This window comes from Talaromyces amestolkiae, assembly GCF_001896365.1.
Source record: "Talaromyces amestolkiae strain CIB chromosome Unknown scaffold9.1, whole genome shotgun sequence".
NCBI lineage: Eukaryota > Fungi > Ascomycota > Eurotiomycetes > Eurotiales > Trichocomaceae > Talaromyces > Talaromyces amestolkiae.
In genome coordinates, this window is record NW_024468045.1 from 707,304 (window position 1) to 731,310 (window position 24,007).

Sequence of the window (24,007 nt, forward strand, 5' to 3'; positions counted from 1 at the left end):
TTATTGAAACACATATACCATCCCAGCCCGATCCACGCTCACAGTCATCCCATACGGCGCCCTGAGAATGGCTACGTCCAGAATCGAGTCTAGATGACTCTTCAATAACTGCTGCTGTTGCAGACTGATCACTGTACTACGCGGCGGACGCGATGCGCTCGCACTATGGCCCTTCTTGGCAGACGATGAAGTTCCGCTCCGTCCGCCGGCGCTACTCCCAGTTGTTTTGGCGAGGTTGGGGAACTGTTCCGTCGTGACCGTGAGACTTGTCGTTGGTTGCACAGTCTCGTAGCGCGGTTTGGCGGCTATGCCGGCCTCAGCGGAAGAAGCGTCCAAGCCGCTGACGATGCTTGATAGCTCGGGTCGAACGAGATCCCAGAATCGTACCTTGCGGTCTGATCCGGCGGAGATCGCAAAACCGCATTTAGTACTTTCCTTACCATCGGCTGGCATGTCGTAGCCTACCTGCAGGGCACAGATACCGTTGGGATCACCTACGCCCGGAGACGCCGCTGATACTGCGTTCGGCTCAATTCCTGCCGTAGATGTATTGGCGAAACGACTAAGCATGCTTTCAGGCCGGTCCTCATCTACTCGCCATGGTTCGTAGCTTTTGGTGACAGTGTTCATTGCAGCCAAGGTATTGACTACCGACGTTCGATGACTACTAGGAGTTCCGTTTGGTGTTGACGGGCTGTTTCCAACAGTCGATGCCGATGCTGCTCTGTAAACTTCTCGGCACTGAACTTTTTCCACGTCCCAAACCGTGACTTCACTGCCATGTACACTTCCCCCAGCCACGCAGACCCAGCGACCACGACCTTTGGTCGGGTGAATTTGCAGTCTGTGTATCGCCGTGCCTCCTGGAAGACCCCACGCTTTCAGCCTCACTCTAAATCGTAAGTCCCACAGGTCCAATATGCCATGCGATGTGCCAATTATAAGCCAACTGTGTTTACGGTCGGAACAAAACACTTTCGGCGTGCCATGGTGAACGGGATTCTGTAATGAATACAGTGGCAACATGGTCTTCATATCAAGTGCCAGGATGCGACATGTGTTGGTGGCGATGAGCAACGTCGACTGAGCTTCGGAGCGGTAGTGTTCTATCCATGTCGCGTACTCAGCCGAACCGTCTTCTCCTACTGGTAGCTGATACTGTCGGACTACCTGCAGTTTCCCGTATCGTACTGTTTCGTTGACGCTCTGGTAGTCAACCTTTACAGCGTGGATGCTACCGTCCGTTGCAGCACTAACAAATGTATAGGTATTTTCGACGAACGTCAAGCACTTCACCTTTGTCCCGGGAGCATGCCGATGGGTTTGTCGCGATCTGGGAGTCAAGTTCTTTTCTAACCGCGTTGTATCCCAGATTTTGACTGTGCCGTCATCGGAGGCGGTCACAAAGAACGCATGGTCTGGCGCAGCTACTACCCGATTGATCGGTCCGGTATGTTCACCAAACAAAGCAACAAGCACACCTTCAGGCCTCCAGGGATTATCACTTTCTTCGCCACTAGCTCTTCGGATTGGACGCCGCAAATCAATCTCCTTGACATATGGACCGAGATCAAAAAGATCCGTGGGGTAGTTTTCGGCAAACACATCATCTAGCAGCCTCAGAATTCGAGGGTCACGACCCTTGTACGAATGTCCGGCACGGTATCGCTGTGTCACTGGCTGCTGAACTGGATTCAAGTCCTTTGCCATCGCCAACGGCGATCCAGGTGCTCTCGCCTGCTGAGAATGTACATCCACTTTTCCAAATGCATTTATCGAGTTCATGCTAGTCTCAGCAAAAGCTTTGGCCGTTTCTTTGCGATTCAGTAGATTGATAGCACTGGTCTTCTTTTCAATTCTGTTCAAGGAGTTGATCCGTGATAGTGAGCCAGTTTCCGTCATGACGCTACTCCGATCCGATGCCCTGTCCGCTTCCGCGGGATTTTTGGTAGTCGCTCGCTCTATATCCGAGTTCGGAGCCGATGAATCCTGCGAGGCTGGCTGAGTTGTCGGTGAAGATGAAGTAGAAGCTGCCTCAGAGTCGGCTCTCATGCCTCCCGCGATCGCCAAACTCCTTCGTGCTGGGTTGCTATCTTTCGGTCGTTGCGTTGCCGATCGCTGATGTTTTCGCCGTGCTGCTGAATCAACATTCGTCGACGCATCAAGAAGTGCGTCAGCTATTGTGTGAGATCTCGGCTCTTGATTTGTAGACACGTTATCCGCTGACACCTTTCGCTGTTTGACGTCCTGATTCTTGTCAAAGAATACGGTCTGGGGTGTAATTCCATATTGCGTGAGACTCAAAATGTCGTTCAATGGGGTCGGCTCCGTCGCATCAGATGTCTTGCGCGATTTCATAGCAACCCTCCATAGGTATTCTCGCAGCACGAGCACCTTGAATTCATCTTCTGGTGTCATACCAAGGTTCTTCAGTCTTAATATCCACTGTGAATCTTCTTCATTCTTCGATATTGCGGTAAGAGATACGTTCTTCGGAAAGCCTTTACCGATAATGGCGTCGCTGCCAGTCAGACTAAAAGTGCTCTCTCGGCTAGCCGCCTTCCAGAAATTGCCCTTTTCTGTCTTTTGAGCCCATATTATAGCCATGTCGTATATACCTCTTGGTAAGGGGCGTTTGAGAGCATCAAGTATTTCACCCTCCGTCACGGTGATGATGTTGGTTTTTAAAAATGGTCGTATAAGTGGTGTGAGTATGGAATGCTTGTCTGCAAATGATAGATACTTGGAGCATGTGACGACAAAGTAAACAGAGGCTTCCCTGATCCAGATGCTTGGATGCGCAAAGAACCGCACAACTATATTGAGCAGCTCCCAAGTCGTTGACCGTTGAAACAGGCCCAAATCTGCCATGGCTGCCATGGATCGTATCACCCGTTCAACCACAAAGTCCTCAGTGTCGGTGAGCGACGGGACCATCAAGGGCAAGATGAATTCCTCGAGACTTGTGCTTCCAATATAAGCAGCAACCCCAACGACAGCTTCAAAAAATGCACACTTTAAGATCCAGTCTTTGTCATTGAGGTAAGTATTCAAATGGCTCAGAATGACCTCGTTGATCTTTGCACTGCCGAAGAAGACACATAGACTTGAAACAGAGCCTAGAAAAGCGCGACGAACGGAGGGATCACTATCCGTCAAGAGAGATTTGGTATGGATTTCGAAATACTCCAGAAGATCGGCTCTCGCCACGTCATAGAGATTATGAAAGGTTGCTTCTTCCGTCCAGTCAGCTTCGGAGCCAGCTGGTATGACTGAGCGCAGCCGTGTATCGGTCCGGAGAGCTTGAATCATATCCAAGAATCTGAGAGATGATTGCGCCAGTGAGGAGATACAAGAAGCATATGCGGCACGGACCATAGCACTGGGATTGAATGAGGAGTCAGGCACAAATGGCTGCAGCCTCGGAAAGATGTACTCCGGGAAAATGTATGCGTTGACTGGTGATACCACTTGAACTATTGATAAGAGTTGTGCCAGAGTGCGAATCGCAGCCACTTTGACTACATCGGATCGATCATTAAGCATAGTCATCACATAAGGCAGTATACGGTCCAGTTTCGATTCGTCCGGAAGTCGTTCGGCAAAAGCCAATAACAAGTCGCAGGCTTTGACTTTCGCAGAGGCTTTCGATGTATTCCTTAGATTCGAGACAACCACTGTGAGGAAGATCAAAGCACCCTCTTGAGGCTCCAAATTCGAAGTCTCGTGCTGTGAGTTTGGTAAATCCAGCTGCACAGGTAGAACCTGGTTGATTAGGTTGGCTGATGTCAATTTCGATCCATCCTTGACAGGTACTGGAGTAGACCCTAGAAAGTAGGATATCTTGTCAAAGTCAAGATAGAGTCGATCGATTCGGTCATCAGATTCTCCAAAATTTCCGGTTTCGGCATCTACCTGAGCCCTCCCTGCTGCAGGTTCGGTTATCAGAGACATGTACTGATGAAGGAAGCTGTAGAAATAATCGGGAAAGACTTTGTGTCTCCAGAAGTTCAAATATTCTTCTGCGGAGTACCTGGATTCTGGATCAATTTGAATCATGTGAAGTATCAAGTCTTTGACATCGGAGTCTTCAATTTTTGAGAGCTGGCTATGTTCGGGACTATACTCTCCTTTTCGGTACTTGTAAAGCTGGCTGAGAGTGAAAATAGGAGCTTCAAGGAAGAGTTCGGCGATGACACAGCCAACGCTGAAAATGTCCATTGCCCAATTGACTTGTCGATCTCCGGGTTCTTCGCCTGCTTCCAGAAATCTTTCGGGGGCAAGATAGCAGGTGCGTCGACCAGAGGTATCAAAATAGAAAGAAAAATCTGCGGGGTTATCTTCTGGGAGGAATGTAGGCTTGAAGGATGATGAAAAGTCGGATAGATAGAGCCAGTTCCAAGAAGTGACGAGGACGTTTTCTGTTTTGATGTCTCCATGAAAAACTTCTTGAGCGTGGCAGTCTCGAAGTGCGCAAAGCAGTTGGAATGCAATCCATTTCTTCTCTATGTCTTCCAAAAACGGTCGCGTACTGTACTCGTCGGTCAAGTGAATTGTCAATTTAGTCTAAACCCGGACTCACCTCAGTCTATCGTATAAAGAGCTGTGAATATACTGGCGAACCAAATATCCGCTAGTCCCTGTTTCAATAATTCGCTGATAAGCGAGAGCATTCGGGACACTGGCCAGCAGTTCCCTTTCGCCTTTGGACAAGTAATCAGTATTTGGCCAGAAAGATGCCCAAAAGTCTTGACTTACGCGTTATTTTTTTGACGTACGGGTCCAATTGCATGCTCGGATAAGGTTTCATAATAACTTTGACAAACGCGAGACCATTCCGCTGCCGAGCTCTAATACTTTTCATGAATCGCGCGGAGCCCAGAGATTTCTCGTATACCATATCAGAAAGCTCGGGGACATCGATACCGGCCGAGCCGGCCGACAATGTTGTCAAGGAATAACCCTGGCCCATTATGAGAGGAAGCAGAGTACTTATAAAAGCAGTGGTTATATGTCGGGAAGGTAAGACAGGCGGATCGATGTCATCGTCAAGATCATATTTGGTGTGCACACATCATCTCAAACAGCCAAAACCTTGATGCGAAGCGAGTACTTCTGTACGAGCACACTTGATGAGCTTTTACTCTGTAAAGATTTGTTGCCAGTATTCAAGGGGACGGTGTCTTTGCTATTGACATGAGGTCGTTCCGCGTCGGTGGAGAATAGACAAGACGTCAGGCGCTGCCTGCGGTTCGCGATCCGAGCATTCTGATTGGTTGCCGGCCCATCGAAGTATATACATACAAATTTGCTCCCATGATACGATGGATATTCTCTATAGATATATTGATCTTCTTTTTGATGATCTAGTCACTTCATCATATGAGCCGTAGTAATCTATCGGTTTCCTCCTGTCCTGGTCAACTTCAAGTGATTCACAACTAGAATGCCATCGCGATGTGTCATGATTCAGGGACAGCCTGTAATGAAACTAAGCTCAAAGACTGAAAGAATGTCATAACTGTGCGCAAACTCTATTATTGATGTTAATTCTACAAATTGATAGACATTGAGTAGGTGCCAAAGTGTAGCTCCATTGCTCAAACTGTCGAGGACAAAGATCTTCCTATTGACATATCTACCCCGACGGTGATCTCTGAGGCGAGTGACATTGGATTTTTGGTTGAGACAGACATATTCATAGCATTGATTTAAGTCATATCATCAAGCCTCAGAAGACTATCACAACCAAGGGTTTTTGCCCGTAAAGACTGAAACATACAATACCCTGCACACTTGAGCGAGGATCGAGGAACAAGAACGATGGCATTATCTCAAGAGTCTCGATAAAAAGACAATATTTGTTCAAATGAGCCCTGATTTTTAGAAAGTATTACTCCCTATATTTATCATCAAGTTACCTGTTAGAGATTGCGTGAAACGATCAAAACGAGCCAATAACCTCCGCAGTCTCCTTGTGCCATTTGTCCTTGTGTATCAGAGATATTGAATTAAGGCCTCGAGAGAGATGGCCCAACTAGTCAAATTGATATGAGAATCTGAAAATTTTGGAAATGACTCACAGAGGACTCTTGGGGTTAGTCAATGGCATGCTCCATTCTGCTATGATTCGACTTAGGGGAATTAGAGCCTCGAGGTCCAGATGGTCGAATTGATAGCATGACTGTCATTTCCAGTGAGTCACTGGGAGTTATGAGTCTGCCTTGGCTGATCAATGCATGTTTCTTTCATCATTCTAGGGCCAGACTTCATAGCGTAAGGATCAATCTGGCGTGTATGTACATAGCACAGGGTTCACCTCAGGATTGTTGCAGCTGAAATTTCGTCCCGGCTTCACCGATAGGTGTGCTATATTCAGCTTCAGGGGCAACTGAGGACACCGCTGGATTTAGCTGTCCTCCACCTCAGGGTCTGCATGAAACATGGAGTTGATGCGGTCTGATAATGGCACTATCTTTTCTCAGCTTGAACCCTGTTTCGAAGAACCTTCTTTGCGTCTTCTGCCGTCTGACACAGCCCCCATGTCTCAGTAACGTGCTGAACGCTAGCGGATGATATCACTTTGAAGCTAATTGTCGATCGGTAGTCAGGACGTTTATCAAGGCTGTGTCGAGCATTCGTACCTGGACTAAAAATAAGGCGGTCTAGACGAGGGCATCCTTTGCTGATCCTTGTACCTTATCCACGTCCACTGGTAACCTCGTGATCCATGCGCACTGCAGGAGATATCGATGAACCACTATATTTGTGTTCAGATATCTCGCGCAGCGCTTATCATGACGGCGGCCCCGACACATCTCGGCAATGCTTTTCATGGCACCGCCTTCTTGAAATTGAAGTAGAGACCCTTTGAAGTGATTTTCAGGTGGCTCAATCGGTTGGTTGTCAGTACATCATTCACAATGTAAAGTGTGGCTGTTACTTGTCCGGTGTCAAGTTTTTGAGGCTTTTCCAGAATCGATTGGCTGTCGATGCAAGTTTTTAAAGCAGTCTAAATTAGTTCTTTGAGTCCCGCATCTCGTTGTGGATTAGCGCGTGTTGCCGGACTAGCCCATCAAGCACATCGTGGCACTTTGCTTTGGCACAAACATTGAGCAACTGGAAAGTCGCATATCCTTTCGGTCACGTTGGTGAGAAGAACAAAAGTTTGTCGTACTTGTAGTCTTCTTACTGTCCCACACTTGGTGAGGCGAAGCGCTCTTACCGAATGCAACCGCCGGACGAGTTTAAAGCGTACGGGGTCAATTGGTGGACCAGAAACTATGGAATTTTCCTTTGCAGGTTGTTTCTGCTTTGATTCGCCATTGTGGACAGTTCAGACAGCTCTTGTAGGAGTGAGCCTCGCGTCAATGTCTGTCTTCTCCTTGATTAGAGATTGCAATGACCGAGCTTGCCTCCATCAATTGCGGCCAGAGTGCGTGTGAGACATGATATTGATGGACCGATTGCGCTCGAACCATGACTCACCCACGGCTTAGTGTCTATCAACTGTTCAGCCAGCGCGGCCGCTACTTGAAGATCAGACCCTTGATTGACTTTTCGGAATCATTAGCTGCCGCCGGTTAAAGTGCTTTTTGCTGATGTATGATGTATGATGTGTAGCGATGGCTGGCCTTGTTCCGCTGGCATAAATGATCCAATTGTACCAATCCAATCGGTTAACTGGTATTTGCAGACAACGTAGTACGCCGTCCGAGTAAATTCCGCATTGAAGTTAATCTTTTCTGCTGAACTTTGATCTTTGATCGCATCAGTATAACCAGTCAAGATACGACTTGGCCGAAGAGAGTTTTTGCAAAGACCCTCCTTCGTCGGCTGCGCTATCGCCAATCTGCACTAAACTCCATTCCAAGATTTGTTCCTTCGTGGCCGGCAATAGCCTCCGGGGTCCCGGCAGCACGCCTATTGGGCGCTCGTAGGGACCGTCACACTGCGATCGAGCGACCGTTCCGCGCCGTGTGGGTCGTGCCTGTTCGCGCCCATCGAGAACGCTTTGGTAAAATTGTTAAACGGACTGGCTTAAGAAAGGTCAACCGCGTAGAGAGCTTCGTTACGAGATCTGTGTATTGTATGCTCTGTACACATGGAGTAATGCACTCAAAAGGCTTGCTCCATGCTTCCGTATCCCAAGAATTCAAGTCATTACACCGAGACCAGGATGTTAATGCGTGTTTCCTGAGCCCATGCATCGGCCTACTACCACCACGTATTAGCGTGAGTCTAGAGGCAACGTCAGGGAATAAGGAACGGTAATAAAGTCGGAAAGAGAACTGACCCGGAGGGGCATGGTGCTGCAGACTGGGGGATAGGTTGACTGGTGACTGAGCAGCTGGGACGAGGAGGGGAAGCGCTAATTTCCACGCCGGCTGTGACGTATCGCAACGCAGTGTCTCTCAGTTTGTCAGGAAGTACCCAACCTCAAAACGTGTTTGAATTTCGAAGCGTCTCAGGTGTGGCATGAGAGTATATTGGTTGTTTCCGAAAAGAAAGCGATAAAAGCATGCTCTGGTAGACGGAAAGAAGCTACGGAACAAATGGGGAAGGCACGACTGGAATGCGGGTTAGGGTCACGTCCCTCCTTCCTTCCATGCCGTAGCTTAAGCGCATACAAAAAAAGTCGACTAAACCAACGACTCAACCTCAACCTCCTTGTTCACTTCCTTGATATTCTTCATGACTCCCGCGTAGATCTTCGCTCTTTGCTTCTTTTTTAATTTGTCTTCTCCCCTCGATCCTCTTTTTTTCTTTCTTTTTCGTCTCTTCTCTAGCGCCGAATGGCCAACAGCAGGCTAGAGCCAGCTTAGGAAAGTGGCACACCTTCATATGCTCAGCTCGACCTATCAGTGTATGAACAGAAGCGTCTCATTGCACTCATTCCTCCGGGCAGTGACTAGTGATGCACGCTGGCAGTCCAGCACGACAATCTCTGCCATTCAGACACACAGCCGCCTCGTTTAACTAGTCTATCCAGACTGTCGGGTCCGGACTAAACTGCTTCAAGAAGCCTTCGAAAATGAGAGTCACACCCCGTCGCTGCCCTGCTCGACAGGTGTTTCCGCCCGCCGTGAGCTGCCCATTTCAAGCCTTTCGACAACAATCTGTTGGCTCCCACTCGCCCCCCCCTTGATCCTGGATGTGGCCCTGAGCTGACGCTCTTTTTTCTCCCACTGCACATATCTTCATCATACCCCTCTGTTTTAGTCCAGTTCTGTGCGTTCATCGACACTCCAGCCCTGTCCCCTCCCTCCAGGACCCGCTGGAAAATGCTCTAGTGCCGATACGTACTGCTGCTGCCACATCGCACCGCTCCAGCCCATCCTGCATGGCACCAAATGTACCAGTCGCGCCTATTTGACCGATGCAAGAGTAACGCCTAAACTCAGCAAAACCTCCTTCATGCAGAGTCTGCCTTGTGTGTACGCTGTCATGCTGCACTTTTTGACTCACTGCTAGCCCTTGCAATGGCACCATCAGTTGGACATGCACCAGTCTAATTATCCAGGGCGTCGTCACCTGTTGCTACTGCTGCAAGTGCCATATAATTCCAACCCTGGATCCCGCCTTTCGTCTTGCACCTCATCATTTTAGCTCAACTTTACTTATAAATATAGATTGTTTGGCACTCGGATCACTTCATCCATTCTTCAACGACTTGATATCGCAAACACGACTATCGAACACTTTAGCTGCGCAATTCCATACCGTCTTTCTCGACTGTTATTTTTTTTCTTTCCCTCGCTCAATATACGCCACCAACGAGGTGCCTTCAAAATCTTGCGGCCAATTCGCTGATTCCGACATAATGCATGACTCTGCGAAGCGATCGGCTGCCGCTGGCCAGCGAGGGCGGCAGACCTCTGCGAGCATGTTCGGCTTCAACGACCCCTACATGACATCGCCTGACTCGGTGCAAGTCAAAGCAGAACCACGAGACTATGCGCATCAATCAGCATTTCCTTATGAGATGGCCCATGGTCTCCCACTCACACCTTCGGTTTCCGCGCACGGCTGGCAAGATCAATCCATACCGGGCACAACGGCTTGCTACAGTACTGCAGTGAGCGCACCGGACTACAGTGGGCTGACTTACTACCAAGAGCCACAATACACAGTCCCTCCCATGATCAACTCGGCTACGATGCAATATCCGATTTTCACGAGTAGCGGGCAGGTCCAAGCGCTCTACTATCAGCCAGGCTATGGTGTCGATCAGAATAGCCACCAAGACTTTGCGCAGATTGCTTCAAAGAGGTGGCCGATGACACCTCAATCCCACATCGGAACACCTGAAAGAACACAACATCCCAGTCCATCAGAAAACACGTGGCCCTCACCGATACTCTCGGACGAGAATGCGCAGAACAATAAGAGGACGGGTAGCAAGAACGTCAGTTCTGTCTCAAGAACGCATTTTGAATCTCTTGAGCGATCACCCTCACATGAAACCGAAACATCTAGTTCGGTAACCAGTCAAGAAAGGTCCTACTATGGATCTGTTTCCCCCATGACTTCTGCAACAGAGATCGGATCAAGCCGCAGGGAGAAATCGGCTAGTCGAGGCCAGGCCCTAGCTGAGTTGGACCCCGAATTACGTTGCCCGCTTTGTGACAAGGTTTTCACGCGACGTTCCAACTGCCGGGAGCATGTAAAGCGCCATAATCCAGGCAATAGACAGGCGCATTCTTGCAGTAGCTGCGGGAAGACCTTTGGCCGGAAAACAGACTTGAAGCGACATTACTCAACAGTGCGTCTATCCTACATCACCAATGCTATGCTTACAACTTTACTGACCACGCTTGACAGAGGATTCATGACGGGGAGAAAAGGTTCACGTGTGAAATATGTGGGCGACAATATAGTAGACTTGATACTATGCACAGGTAGATTTCCCAAGTTCTTTCATATCAGAGACAAAGTGCGCTAATTCATGTCTTTAGACACCAGAAAGATGGGTGTCGAGATCGAAAGCCTAGAGTGAAGACTGGAAAACACGGGTCTTCGGCGCTTGCACTTCAGTACGCTCAGCAATTTCCTTCGTGACAGCGAACGACAGCAGACGACAGCGTTTGTACAGGTATTGAGCTTTGATAGCACGCCATTATATTCCCTGTGACTGGGACCGTTTTTGACGAGTCCTTACCAACGTTATGACTGGGAGGTTCGGGAGCTTTTATTGACGAACTAGTATTCATCTCATGCAGCAATGGGCGGTCCGTTACGTTGACGTTTCTGCTTTCTGAGTTTCCTACATACCCCTTTCTTATGTCTCTTTTTCATTTTTCGCACCAAGTGTACACATATTATGGCACGCCCGTCATAGCGGGAAAGTTGAAGCTGGTCTTCAAAGTCGGATCTGATTCCGGACTTGTTACATCATAGATAGATATCACGCAGCATTTGCATGTATTAGCTACATATTCATAGCGATCTTAGGATATATCATCAAACATTTCACCAATGCATTATTCCGTGCTCGCAGACGCGTCAAACAATAATACCCCGATATCGCGATTGCCCTACCCAGATTCTGTCTCGACACGATGTAGATACTCAAAAGGGTAAATTTGCCCGGTGTCGAGTTTAGCTATGAGACCCAGGCCTGCACGTTTAGTCAAATTAGCAGCCCATTGTCGGGTGCTACAAGCCTCATACTTAGGGGGAGCATGCCATATCAGTAAGCGCTCGCTCAATTAGACCCAGCTACGTACGTATGTAGTACTTAAATTCCATTAACCGCTCGTCTTATTCTTCTTTTTTTTTTCTTCTTCACCATAACCAATGGGGATGACACATGATGTCGATCAGTACAATTTCCTGCATCAGACGAATGGTACAGTCTAGAATGAAAGGATCATCAACAAGGCAATCCACATAGCCAAATCAACTGCCCTTATTGACTTCTACTACTTCATAGGAAGCGGGGGAGCGCTTCGACATCAAATCAGCGAGCGCGTTTAGCGCTTTTTTTTTATTCCTGTTTATTTCTCTCCTTACTTGTGCATTCAGTGCATTGAGTATTCCCGGAAAAATTAGTCCTGTTCCCAAAAAACTTTCAGCCGAATCCTGGTATTCCCGGCTCGAATCTTTGGGACAGACAGGGGGGACTACTTATTTCTGCGGCAACTAGCCAGTAAGAAATGTCTCCGGAGGCCTTTAATTACCTTGGACTCAATGGACTGTAAATTATTTTGGAAAAAAGCAAGTCTATTTATTGCACCACGGAAGCAAGCAGTCGAAAAAAAGTGCATGCCATGACTCGCGATCTTCACGGGTTTGCACATGGTCTATACATTTCCTAGAATGGATTACAAGGTTTACCGAATCACGAATGGTACGCAAAATATTTCCTGGCTTATGGCGAGTCATTCCGTTAGGCATTACGTATCTCGCTCAGCTAAAATGAAGACTAGAGCTGCTAAGGAGGATGTGGACTAGAGAGGTGTGATAACGGCTGCATAGCCAAGGCACATCTTGTGCTTCCGAGGTGACATCGTGCAGTGCTACAGATACCACTCGAATGCTATTGGGTGGAATGAAATTGACGATCTTCAGGTTAATCATAATTGTTTTGCATCTTACTGGTTGATTCTTCGGCTTATATTCAAATACTTTTGTTCCCTACCAATGATCGTGAGGGTATGTTGAGGGGACGCGCGTGCCTTTTGTTCTCTGTGCTACATTGAAGACAGGCGAAAAAAAAGTAAACGCGGGCGCGTCAATCGCATTCGGGTTGGATAAAGTCCAGATCTAACTCGATGAACCCGAGATCCTCCATTCAAGCTTCTTTTGAGTTGCGTCAAAGTGCCTCTTAGCCTGTCTTCCTAACCAACTAATGCATGGAACACCGAGTCAGAGCCCAGAACTCAATAGAGGAAGAAGGAAAAAAAATTTGATAGAAGCTCATTGTGATCGAGTGGTAACCATTTTCAGTTTTTATCCTCTCGTGATCCCTGACCGTGCATAAATTAAACTCGCGCCACCCAGCTCCAGCAGCGAGTCCAGACTGTTCATTTCCCTTTCAAAGCTTGGACTACAGACTTCATGACATCGCTCGACGTCAGTGTCCTGTTGACTCGGGGAGTATTTGATTTGTTGATGTACCGCCTAGGGATTAATCAAGTTATCAACTTGACGATATTGGAGAAGCTGATGCCAATTTATGCGACTGTCCGAAAAGGGCCGAAAGAAAGCTGAGGAAGCTAAGAACCAACCGAAAGATCCCTGCTCTGGGCTGCCGTGCTTGATTCGGGTTGACGCCGTCTTATAAATAGGTAAACGGTGTATCGGAGTCCGCAGTCCCCGTGGCATTTAGGGGTAAAGCAGACGAAGTTGTGGGGATAGTATACCTCGGTTGTGGTTCTGGATGTTGTGTGTGCAAAGAGTGAGTAGGATGTGGCAGTAAGATGGCCTATCGATCGTTAATTTCGATATAGAGTGTAAGATATATACTAGCAGTAATTCGACTGATCGTGTTGCAAGATAGAAGATTATCTCTCATGCTTGGGTCCCCATCTCAATTCATTCTAAAAGGGGAAAGTGTCGGGCTCCGAGTCTGTGAAGGCTGTAAGACCGGAGACATGTCGTTTGTTGCTGGCTCGATAACATCGACGAGGTATTGCAATACACTGATTATACAGTTTGAAAAGGCGTAGATCTCGCTTTTGCCAATATCATCCGCTGTAATGGAAGTCGTCTCGCGGAAGAGTAATAAGTGAAAAGGAAAGTCGATAACCTTAGGTCACGTGCATCAAAAGTCTAGCCACAGTCTCTACAGCGACCAGGTACAATGTGGCTTGAAAGGGTGGCGGACTACGTCTAATTGGGCAGGCCTAACCCCGAACAAAGAAATAAGTTCTCCGAAACCCCTCAACAGGGATATAAAGAATTTCGACAATTGAGCGCCTCTCACATTTCTACTTCTTATTAACATATCATAACGACCCACTACCTGCTGTATCGCAACACTGCCCAATCTATAAGCAGAATGTCGACAACAACTGTCACCGAGACCGTCGCCATCACGGCAGAAAACGTCGCTACTCTCTTCCCCGATGTCGATACGTCTCTCGCCCGCTCAATCCTTCCTTCTTCGAACGACCCCTCCGTGCGCCAGGGTGGTGATCTCGAGGGTTACGATGAGGAGCAGGTCAGATTGATGGAGGAAGTCTGTATTGTCTTGGACAATGACGATAAGCCCATCGGCAGTGCAAGCAAGAAAACCTGTACGTTGCCCTTATCTCTGCGTTCCTTATGCGCCTCATAGAAGTGTGTTTGCTAATAATCCATCTGCATAGGCCACTTGATGACAAACATCAACCGCGGACTTTTGCACCGTGCGTTCTCCGTCTTTCTGTTCGACTCTCAAAACCGCCTGCTGCTCCAACAACGAGCTGCTGAAAAGATTACTTTCCCTGATCTGTGGACGAATACCTGCTGCTCTGTGAGTTTCTTCTTCTCTATGCGGTCGATACACCCCCGTCTAATACGTCAACGTGTAGCACCCCCTCGGAATCGCAGGCGAGACCGGCGCAGAGCTATCCGCTGCCGTTGAAGGAGTCAAGAGAGCCGCCGTGCGCAAGCTCGACCAAGAACTAGGAATCAAAGCCGAGCAGGTCCCTATCGACAAATTCAAATTCTTAACTCGAATTCATTATCTTGCCCCTAGTGACGGGAAATGGGGCGAACACGAGAGTGAGTCACAACCCCTGCCTCTACTTACGAAATCGATCAATCGATCAATACTGATTTCTGCCTTCTATAGTTGACTACATCCTCTTCATCAAAGCCGACGTTGACGTCGTACCAAACCCCAATGAAGTCCAAGATACCAAATACGTCACCCCCGAAGAACTCAAGAGCATGTTCGCCAACCCTGAGCTCAAATTCACTCCTTGGTTCAAATTGATCTGCAACACTATGCTGTTTGAGTGGTGGAGCCATTTTGGCACTGAGACTTTTGATAAATACTTGCTAGAGAAGGAGATTCGCCGGATGTGAGCGAGCTATAAATTATATCTGCAGGTCACATTCTCCCTTACTATTCTTTTTTTGTTATACCGTTCGTTATGATACCATTGTTGTCTGGGAGACATTGACCCTGTATTGAGAGTAGTCAACTGTATAATTTTGGAGTATTAATATATTTAAGTATAATATACAATCAGTTCCTATGTATATCACGTGAAACCATCATGTGTCAAAGGTCAACTGGTGACTTGAGGCGGAGAGCACGTTTACGTGCTACTTCGTATTAATATGTAATATACCCGTGAATGAGAAACCATGCTCTCGATTATGTAAAATGCTTTTGATATTCGTAGCCTGTGGCTGTCCCTATTATCTACCAGATTGTCTCTATCGCCGCCCTCTGAACCCTCCTCTCCCTTTCTTCGACGGCCGAGCATTCTTCTCCCTCCTCTTCTCCTTGAGATTTCTCGCCTTTCTGATATCCTCGTTATTGCGAATCTCATTCTTCGGCTTTCTGCCGCCTTCGTTACCAGCGGCAGCATCAGCAGCCTCCTTTGCCGCATCCCATTTCTTCTTTTTCTTCTCATAATCGCCACGAAGTTTATCCAACTGCTTCGGTGCCTGTTGTTTGTTATGCTTATACTTCCGTCCTCCGGATATGGAAGCATTCAGATCACCGGATAGCGTGGTATTCTCCATCTCGCCGACACGAGGCATGCGTCCCATCCTTTTACCTCTTTTCCAAGCATCGAAGCGACCGCTACGGAAACTGGCGGCGATCTTGGTACCGCTCTCACCGCGAATGAGCGCTGAGCCGCCACGAGATCCGTCCTCGTCGTTGCGACGGGAGACGTATTTCTTGTGTCGTTTGTCCCAACGCATTGAAGATTGTGCTTCTCCAAAGCCGGCTTTTTCATCGGCGGTCAGGTCCATGGTTGCATCGCGTGAGGCAAGGGCAAAGTTGGAACTGGAGCCTGAGTGGACTCCGTATGCGCGGTCTTCGGCGAGAGATGCGTCGGCGGGAGTGTATGCCATGAAATAATCTGGGTTCTGGAAGTTGGTGGCATCGTTGCCAAAGCTCTTTTTGGATTTGTTTTTATTGGATTGAGAGTACTGTGAGAAGGTGACTTCGAGATCGGATTCGGATGCCATCGACATATTATCGAGATTATCTTGAGGGACTTCGTCATCGTCGGAGAAACCATTATTCATTTCGACGTCTTCTCCCTCATCGGCAGCAGCATCAGCAGTCTCCGTCGTAGTGGCTGGKGGKTTCTTTTTCTTATCCAGAGCAGATCGCACTCGCTTAATCGTCTCGAAAGCCACATCAGTACCCTTTTTACCTCCTCGACGACCGCCAATCTCAAAAATAGTTTCTTGTGGTCGGTAACCACCTAATCGAGCAAGCATCTTTTCGCGTTCATCTTCCATTTGGTTATTTTCTTCAGTAAAGAGAGCATGCACCGTTGTCCATTTATCGGAAGTGACAACTTCCTTTGCTCGTTTGGCGCTTTCTAAAGATGCAGCGTTTCTCGTTCGCATGTACAATTTTTCTCCTCTGTTGGCAACGCCTCTCTGGGCTTGAATGTCGGAGTTGTTGTCTAGTGTCTTTGTGACCCATTCACAGTGACCAGACAGAGTTTCTCGTGGAAAGCCTCCAACTACTACTTCTTCGGCAAAGTTTGGTTCTGTCTCTGGTCGCCCAAGAACCAATTTTCGGCCCAGGAACAGTTGCAGATCAAGTAGGTAAGGAGCATCTGCATCCCGGACAAGACTATAACTCCAACCCTTTTGTCCAGCACGTGCCGTTCGTCCTACACGGTGAACAAATACCTTCGGTTGTGAAGGGAAATCATAGTTGATGACGTTGGCGAGAATCGGAATATCAATACCACGAGCAGCAACATCTGTAACGACCAATATATGTGTGGCTCCGGCCCTGAATCGTTGGACCTGAATGTTTCTCGCGGTTTGATCAAGAGAACCATATGCATAAGAGACTGCGAATCCAGCTTCACGCAGGATACCAACTATATAATCGACGTGATGTTTCGTGGCAGCAAAGACAATTGTTGAGTGCTTAGTAGGCGACTCGGTATGCTTTCCAGCTTTATTGGAGTCGTAACGCTTGCGTTTCTTGTTGAATCTCTTTCCGTCTTCTTCATCGTCCTCGTTGAATCGAAATCTGACACCGGTTGGACCGGTGGGTATTTTGATAACATCATGTAAAATGTGAAGTAGCGCTCCTTCCTTGTCTGCTGTCTTGACGGTGAAGAATGCATTCTGCAAGTCGGGCGATATTTTGCCTTCAGTATCCAAACGAATCAAAGTCGGGTCTTGAAGACCCGCTCTGGCAAACTCTACAAGTGATTTCGGAAGAGTTGCTGAAAACAATAGAGTCTGGCGAGTAGCAGGCAATCCGTGTAGAATTTCGGTAAGCTGTGCAGCAAAACCCATCTCGAACAATCTGTCGGCCTCATCAAATACCACATATTTGATACTAGATAGATCGAGGTTCATCTCCACTTTCAAATGCAAGAATCGACCAGGTGTTGCAATGACAATATCAGGGTTGCCGACCATCAGACCGAATTGTTCCTCCAAACTATCACCACCAACCAACAAGACTGCTTTTAGATCTGTACCTCGGCCCAGTTCTTTAACAACCTTCAAAGTCTGCAAAGCCAACTCGCGCGAGGGCGACATAATCAAACCCCGCACGCCGACTTTACCACTATGACTCTTCAATTTCTCGATCATCGGAATAACGAAAGCAGCAGTCTTTCCGGAACCTGTTCGCGCCATGCCCACAACATCTTGATCATCCATTATCACAGGGATCGTCTTTCGCTGAATCGGAGTCGGGACTGAGAAACCCTTGCGCGCGATAGCTTTGAGGAGTTGAGCATTGAGTCCCATGGCTTGGAAACCACCGCCCTTTTTCACGGTACGACCTTTCAGATTGGAAGCCTTTCGGTTCGCAGCAGCTTGCGTCGCGGCAATAAACGCCTCGTCGTCTTCGCCTTCGACATCGTCGTTATCTTCGTTCAGTAAATTCAGACTCGAAGACGGGATCACTGGCTGCTTTTTATTTTGCTTCTTGTTTGGTTTCGAGTCCCACCCATCTTCGGAATCAGAATTTGCATTGCCTTTGAATAGAGAACTTGAAATATCAAACTCGTTCTCTGACAAGGCCGGGGAGGCCGCTCGGTGAGGCATTGTGCTTTCTCTGCTCCGAGGCACAATGGTGATGCTCAGGACGTATAGCGGCCAGACTTTTTTGGCGCTATCAGAAAAATTGAGCGATACCCGTAGGCGGTGAGAGAGATAATCAAAACTGCTGCTTGTCACCGCCCGAGGCGATCCACGACGCGCGACACGTCCGCCCCGCGATGTTACCCAAAACAGCTTAAATGGCAAAATCAACACTTGAACTTTTCAATCAACACCTCCCTACCACTACGTTAGCATCAGGAATCAAACTATCAAATGGGTGTGTTTTATTATTTTACTCTATGCTTATCTTGAACTGTGCTAATCAAACAGACGGCGGCTTCGGAAACTACTCAACCACCTCATATGGCGGGCAAGGTGGCATGGGAGGAGGAGGCTTTATGCCAGGCGAAACGAACAGTCCTGCTGGTGGAAGAGTATGTCGTTCTTCTCCTGAAAAGTCTCATTGACGACAGATTGTCTAATTGTGTACACTGGCTATAGCAAGGCGAAAACCCAACCCTCAGACCAGTAACCATCAAACAAATCCTCGACGCAACCCAAACACACCCCGAAGCCCCCTTCCAAATCGACGGCGCAGACATTGGATCCGTCTTCTGCATTGGTCAAGTCCGCAACATCTCCACACAAAGCACAAACATAACATACAGACTCGACGACGGCACAGGTGAAATTGACGCCAAACAATGGGTCGACTCGACTACGGCGCGTATAGAGGACAACATGGATGTGGATGGGCAGGGAGTCAAGCACAGCACACGCAAAAAAGTGGAACTGCACGGTCATGTGAAGGTGTTTGGCAAGCTTAAAGTGTTCGGGAATAAGAAGTTCCTTGGGGCGCATAATGTGCGACCTGTGTCGGATGTAAATGAGGTACATGTGCATCTCTTGGAAGCGACGGCCACACATCTTTTCTTCAAACATGGACCTCCACCGAAGGCTGATGGCAACGGAGCCGCGTCGGGTCCTGGCTTTGCTGGTAATACTGCCAGTGACATGAAAGGAGGAGACGAATACAGCGGTGCTGCAGCCGGCGGTCGACCTCTCCCACCCATGTCGGCATCGGCACGACGAGTGTATAACTTGCTCAAAAACGAACCCCAGAGCAATGAAGGCCTTCATATGCAGAACATTTCGGCCAAATTGGGCTTACCATCCACGGAGGTCGTCAAGGCGGGCGATGAGCTGTTATCGGCGGGATTGATCTTTTCGACAATGGACGAATATACCTGGGCTATTCTGGAGTTTTGAAAGATGAAAATATGTTTTATTGTCTATCACATGGGCTCTATCTGAATTCACATGTGGATTCTAGAGGCACTGTAATCTACCGGCGCTTGTATGCTGCTACTGATTGATGATGATGATACTCAATTTGTATAATGATAACCAGTAAAAAATCAATGTCGAGGAATAGTGACATTTCTCTCCTTATAAAAATGTCTTGCCTACAAAGTAGGATCCTAAAAAAAATTCAGGTATTCTTCGACTGCGTAACCAAAAACAAAATACAACACCCAATAATAACAGAAGCCATGACCCCAAACATCGCCTGCGTCTTCCATCCACTTTGCACCAACGCCGCTTTCCGACTGTACTTTTTCACAGTAAAGACATACAGCGAAAACCCACTCACAAGACAGGCAAGACTCATGCACCAAAACACAATCCCTAGAGGTAAGGCAATGAGTCGTTCGAGGTGAGTGGGTGTTGATGAAAGATGGAATGAAATCAGGATTGCGGAGGAGACTATGGCGAGATAGATGGCGAGTCGGAGCCAGGAGAGGAATGTGCGCTCGTTGGCGAGGTGGTCGCGAGCGTCGGATGCTGCGTTTTCGAAGAGGAGGGGGCCTAATAAGGGCCGGGCGAGGAATATGTGGTTTGGGGATGAAAATTCACTGGTTTTATGGTTAGTTGAGATTTTGTAGAGTATGAATATATGCATGTGGTTCCAAATGCATGTCCGGCTCGACTCATCAACGGGTTATACTACAGATCTGCCGGTAAATACATGTTTAAGGGTTGATCAGACATAGAGATTCGTTTCTAGGGAAAAGATTGTGAAGAGCTACCATACTTTTCGACAAGAACCGGCCTCGAATTAACCGGGTTGATTAGCGGATTGTACGTGCGTGGTCGAATAGTGTCCATTTCACACTCAATGTAGCCGAGTTATCATGTTGCAATTCCAGCTATCAGCTTCGGAGCTGTACAGTAAGAGAAGGAGCTTAAGCGGGCGTTGATAGATTGATCAATCACTTGACCTCCAAAGTTGAAGTTGAAGTTGAACTTAGTTCAAGATGGGGCGTGGAGCTAGTCCCGTTGTGGAAGCTGATGGCTACCTCGTCCAGAATCACGCTCTCTTCGATGTTTCGTTCTCTGCGATATTGATTTGAGTGAGTGGCTCATTTGTACTGACTGCTTGATGCTTGATACTAGCCTCTATGAAAAGTCTCTCGCGACCTTGAAGAAGAAGAAGAGGATGTTTGATTTAATCATCTGCTCTCGATCTGGCCAATCAGAATGGAGCGGACTAAAAACTGCGGCACGTGGTTGGTCAATCGCAAGGACTTTCCTTCTTCAGCCGCGGGGCCTCCCTATCTCTTCTTTCGCCTCTTCCAATTTTCCATTTTTCATAAAAACGTACATAAACTTACATCTTTATTTCGTGAAGATACTCGAAGTGTTACATTCCATGCTGTGTACGCAACTCTTCGTCTAGCACACGACATTTTACCAGAATTGGACCAAGCCTTGGAGAAGCATCTACGATGTCAAATTTCGGGGACGCTAGGGATTGATAAGCCCCAGTTCTGACTCACTGATTAGTCGCATACATACTCTCATTGCGGAGTCCACTGGATATCCACTCGACTTGAGATCAAAGTCTTCATTTCTCTCTGTTCTCGTGATGTTTGCCAGTGGTGCTTATTCCAGCGGATACATTTGATAGACTGGTACTCCGAGAAGAACGTTCGGTATGGCGTTGAACAATTCTGCTCCTCTTGCGATTGCTCGCACTGATCTGGACAGTCAATCATTGACGTCTGGTGCGTCAACTGTTCAGACTGTAATTGCGCGAGATATTGCTTCTTACAGTTCTCGGAATGGAGCGAGCCATGACAATGATGATGACAACGATGACGATGATGATAATGATAATGATTTTAGCGGACTGGCGCGCTCCTCAAGCAATGCTTTAGGCACCACGCCTCATTCTCTAGTTGGTTCCTATCGTCGTCCAGGCCACTTCACGGCCGGTCCACGTGGAACTGTTGTGCCGCATGGCAAAGGTCAAGAGCAACATCTCACGACGGAGGAACTAGAGCGTGCATATACGGAAGAAATAGACTTGCTCAGCGACAACAATGTCATTGCGCCTAACACCTCAAAGCGAGGAGGCGCTATAAGCAACCTTACGAAGCAGCTGAATGCCGGGTTACGGCGCGCATCTTTTGCGAGCCAGAGACATGAAGATAACCCACCAGCCCCCGCCACAGCTCCAAATGAGACATCGGCTCTACTGGGAGACCGACCTCTTGATAACGATGAGATTGACCGCAAATGGGAGGAAGCAGTCGCTGCTGGCCTAATCCAATCTAGTTGGCAGCGAGAAGCGCGCGTGATTGGGCAATATTCTCTGCCACTTATTGTTACTTTCCTTCTTCAGTATTCCTTGACTGTAGCATCCATTTTCACAGTGGGCCACTTAGGGACTGTAGAGTTAGGAGCAGTAAGTTTGGCAAGTATGACCGTCAGTATCACCGGATCGGCTGTTTATCAGGGTCTTGCCACCAGTTTAGATACTCTTTGCGCACAAGCTTATGGATCAGGGAGAAAGAAACTCGTTGGTCTACAAATGCAACGAATGGTGTTCTTTCTGTGGGTCGTCACCATACCAATTGCCATCATTTGGTACTTTGCCGACAAAATCCTAGTGGCTCTCATCCCGGAGACAGAGGTCGCACTTCTTGCCGCAAGGTACCTCAAGGTTCTAATCTGGGGCGCACCGGGATATGCCTGTTTCGAGAGCGGGAAGCGATTCGTCCAAGCGCAAGGCATATTCACCGCATCCTTGTATGTGCTCCTAATCTGTGCGCCACTGAACGCATTCATGAACTGGTTCTTCGTCTGGAAGCTTGAAATGGGTTTTATCGGAGCACCCATTGCAGTAGCGATCACAGAGAACCTTCTTCCCTTATTCCTCTTTTTGTACGTATACTTCATCGGAGGTCTCCAATGCTGGAACGGGTTCACATGGAGGGCATTCCAAAACTGGGGCCCTATGATTCGTCTTGCATTACCGGGTCTGATCATGGTTGAGGCCGAATGCCTCGCATTCGAAGTTCTCACATTGGTGTCGTCATACCTCGGAACAGAAGCCCTCGCTGCGCAATCCGTGCTCAGCACAATCAGCAGCATCACTTTCCAAATTCCGTTCCCCGTGGCCATCGCAGGTAGCACTCGCGTTGCGAATTTGATTGGTGCAACACTGGTCGATGCCGCTCGAACAGCTGCCAAAGTCGCATTGACCGGCGCCGTGATCGTCGGACTTCTCAACATGTTACTTCTCTCATTACTGAGATACTCGCTCGCCGGCCTGTTCACGTCAGACGAGAAAGTCATCGAAATGGTCGCTGCCATTTTACCCATCTGTGCAGCTTTCCAGCTTTTTGACGCCCTAGCGGCGGTTTGTAATGGTATCTTGCGTGGACTTGGTCGGCAAGAAATTGGTGGATATGTGCAGGTGTTTTGTTATTATGTGGTGGCGATGCCAATCAGTATGGGGACAGCTTTCGGGTTGGGATGGGGCATTTCAGGTCTATGGACGGGCGTGGCGATCGCATTGGGACTGGTATTTTTCGCTGAGATCATCTTCCTGAGCAGGACAAGTTGGGAGAGGAGTGTGGAGGAAGCAAGAAAGAGGAACGATGTTGCTTGAACTACCTAGCTGGTACACATAAAGATGTCTGCTGTCCTCGTTGTCCATACATGTATCTATGTATATATGATTTGATCTTTGAATCGAGCATGTGAACGTTTATGTATGCTGATCTCGTGTATGTTCATTATAATACTAGTCTCGAACAGTCATATGCCATCTTGCATATGTGTGTGCCATTTCTCCGGGTTGATGAACCTGGTATCATCTTAGTGTACACGAGATATCTAGTCAAGTTGAAGATAGGATGCAAAAACACGCTTTGATTGAAGGTATGTGTAGGCCAGACATGCGCTGAGAAATGAAGGAGTATTACAACCAGTGAATGATATATGATCAAGCAATAATAGAATGCAAAGAAAATAAGAACGAAGGAGGGGGAATCGCTATGCTATATAGAAAACAACACGACAGCGCCTTGAATGTGTATAATGAACAGGAATAAAAGTCGAAATAGTATAATGTAACGATGTGATGACTTTTGCCACTCTAACAGTTTGTAAGCGGATCAAATCAGACAAAGTCTATATCAAGAAGAAAAGTCAAATGGGTAAGCAATGTAAAGAGACAAGAAAGAGATTGAGAGAGACAAAGCGAAATCAATCGTTCTCTCTAACAGCATGGATATTTGTTGCAGTAAACCCGAAAATGCAGACGCAAATTAGTATGTATTAATCTGCGAGCTCAACCCTTCGAGGGCGGCACTTGCAGTCTTTAATGTAGACCTTTCGATCTCACCATGGAGTACCAGCTCCAATGTAACAGGTGAGCAGGTTGTAGTAAGAGATATTATGAATAAATATTAAACAGTATATTTTTGACGTAGGTATGTATCGTCGTTGG

General features: G+C 47.7%; 6 protein-coding genes across 6 annotated transcripts; 4 read left to right on the forward strand and 2 right to left on the reverse strand.

Annotated features, from left to right (window-relative positions):
• BHQ10_005266 (uncharacterized protein) lies at positions 1-4,972 on the reverse strand (the record flags this gene model as incomplete). Its single annotated transcript, XM_040877723.1, has 3 exons — positions 1-4,531; positions 4,583-4,703; positions 4,759-4,972. 3 exons carry the CDS (start codon positions 4,970-4,972, stop codon positions 1-3), a joined length of 4,866 nt encoding a protein of 1,621 aa, XP_040733770.1.
• A 4,851-nt stretch (positions 4,973-9,823) lies between these two features.
• Positions 9,824-10,592, forward strand: BHQ10_005267 (uncharacterized protein; the record flags this gene model as incomplete). Its single annotated transcript, XM_040877724.1, has 2 exons — positions 9,824-10,483; positions 10,542-10,592. 2 exons carry the CDS (start codon positions 9,824-9,826, stop codon positions 10,590-10,592), a joined length of 711 nt encoding a protein of 236 aa, XP_040733771.1.
• Positions 10,593-14,005: 3,413 nt separating this feature from the next.
• BHQ10_005268 (uncharacterized protein) lies at positions 14,006-15,018 on the forward strand (the record flags this gene model as incomplete). Its single annotated transcript, XM_040877725.1, has 4 exons — positions 14,006-14,243; positions 14,316-14,461; positions 14,520-14,712; positions 14,783-15,018. 4 exons carry the CDS (start codon positions 14,006-14,008, stop codon positions 15,016-15,018), a joined length of 813 nt encoding a protein of 270 aa, XP_040733772.1.
• A 357-nt stretch (positions 15,019-15,375) lies between these two features.
• On the reverse strand, positions 15,376-18,207 carry BHQ10_005269 (uncharacterized protein; the record flags this gene model as incomplete). Its single annotated transcript, XM_040877726.1, has 1 exon — positions 15,376-18,207. One exon carries the CDS (start codon positions 18,205-18,207, stop codon positions 15,376-15,378), a length of 2,832 nt encoding a protein of 943 aa, XP_040733773.1.
• A 270-nt stretch (positions 18,208-18,477) lies between these two features.
• Positions 18,478-19,473, forward strand: BHQ10_005270 (uncharacterized protein; the record flags this gene model as incomplete). The annotated part of the gene is made up of 3 exons (XM_040877728.1): positions 18,478-18,481; positions 18,535-18,638; positions 18,706-19,473. 3 exons carry the CDS (start codon positions 18,478-18,480, stop codon positions 19,471-19,473), a joined length of 876 nt encoding a protein of 291 aa, XP_040733774.1.
• Positions 19,474-21,202: 1,729 nt separating this feature from the next.
• On the forward strand, positions 21,203-23,164 carry BHQ10_005271 (uncharacterized protein; the record flags this gene model as incomplete). Its single annotated transcript, XM_040877729.1, has 1 exon — positions 21,203-23,164. The coding sequence occupies one exon, from the start codon at positions 21,203-21,205 to the stop codon at positions 23,162-23,164; it is 1,962 nt and encodes a 653-aa protein (XP_040733775.1).
• Between the last annotated feature and the right edge of the window lie 843 nt (positions 23,165-24,007).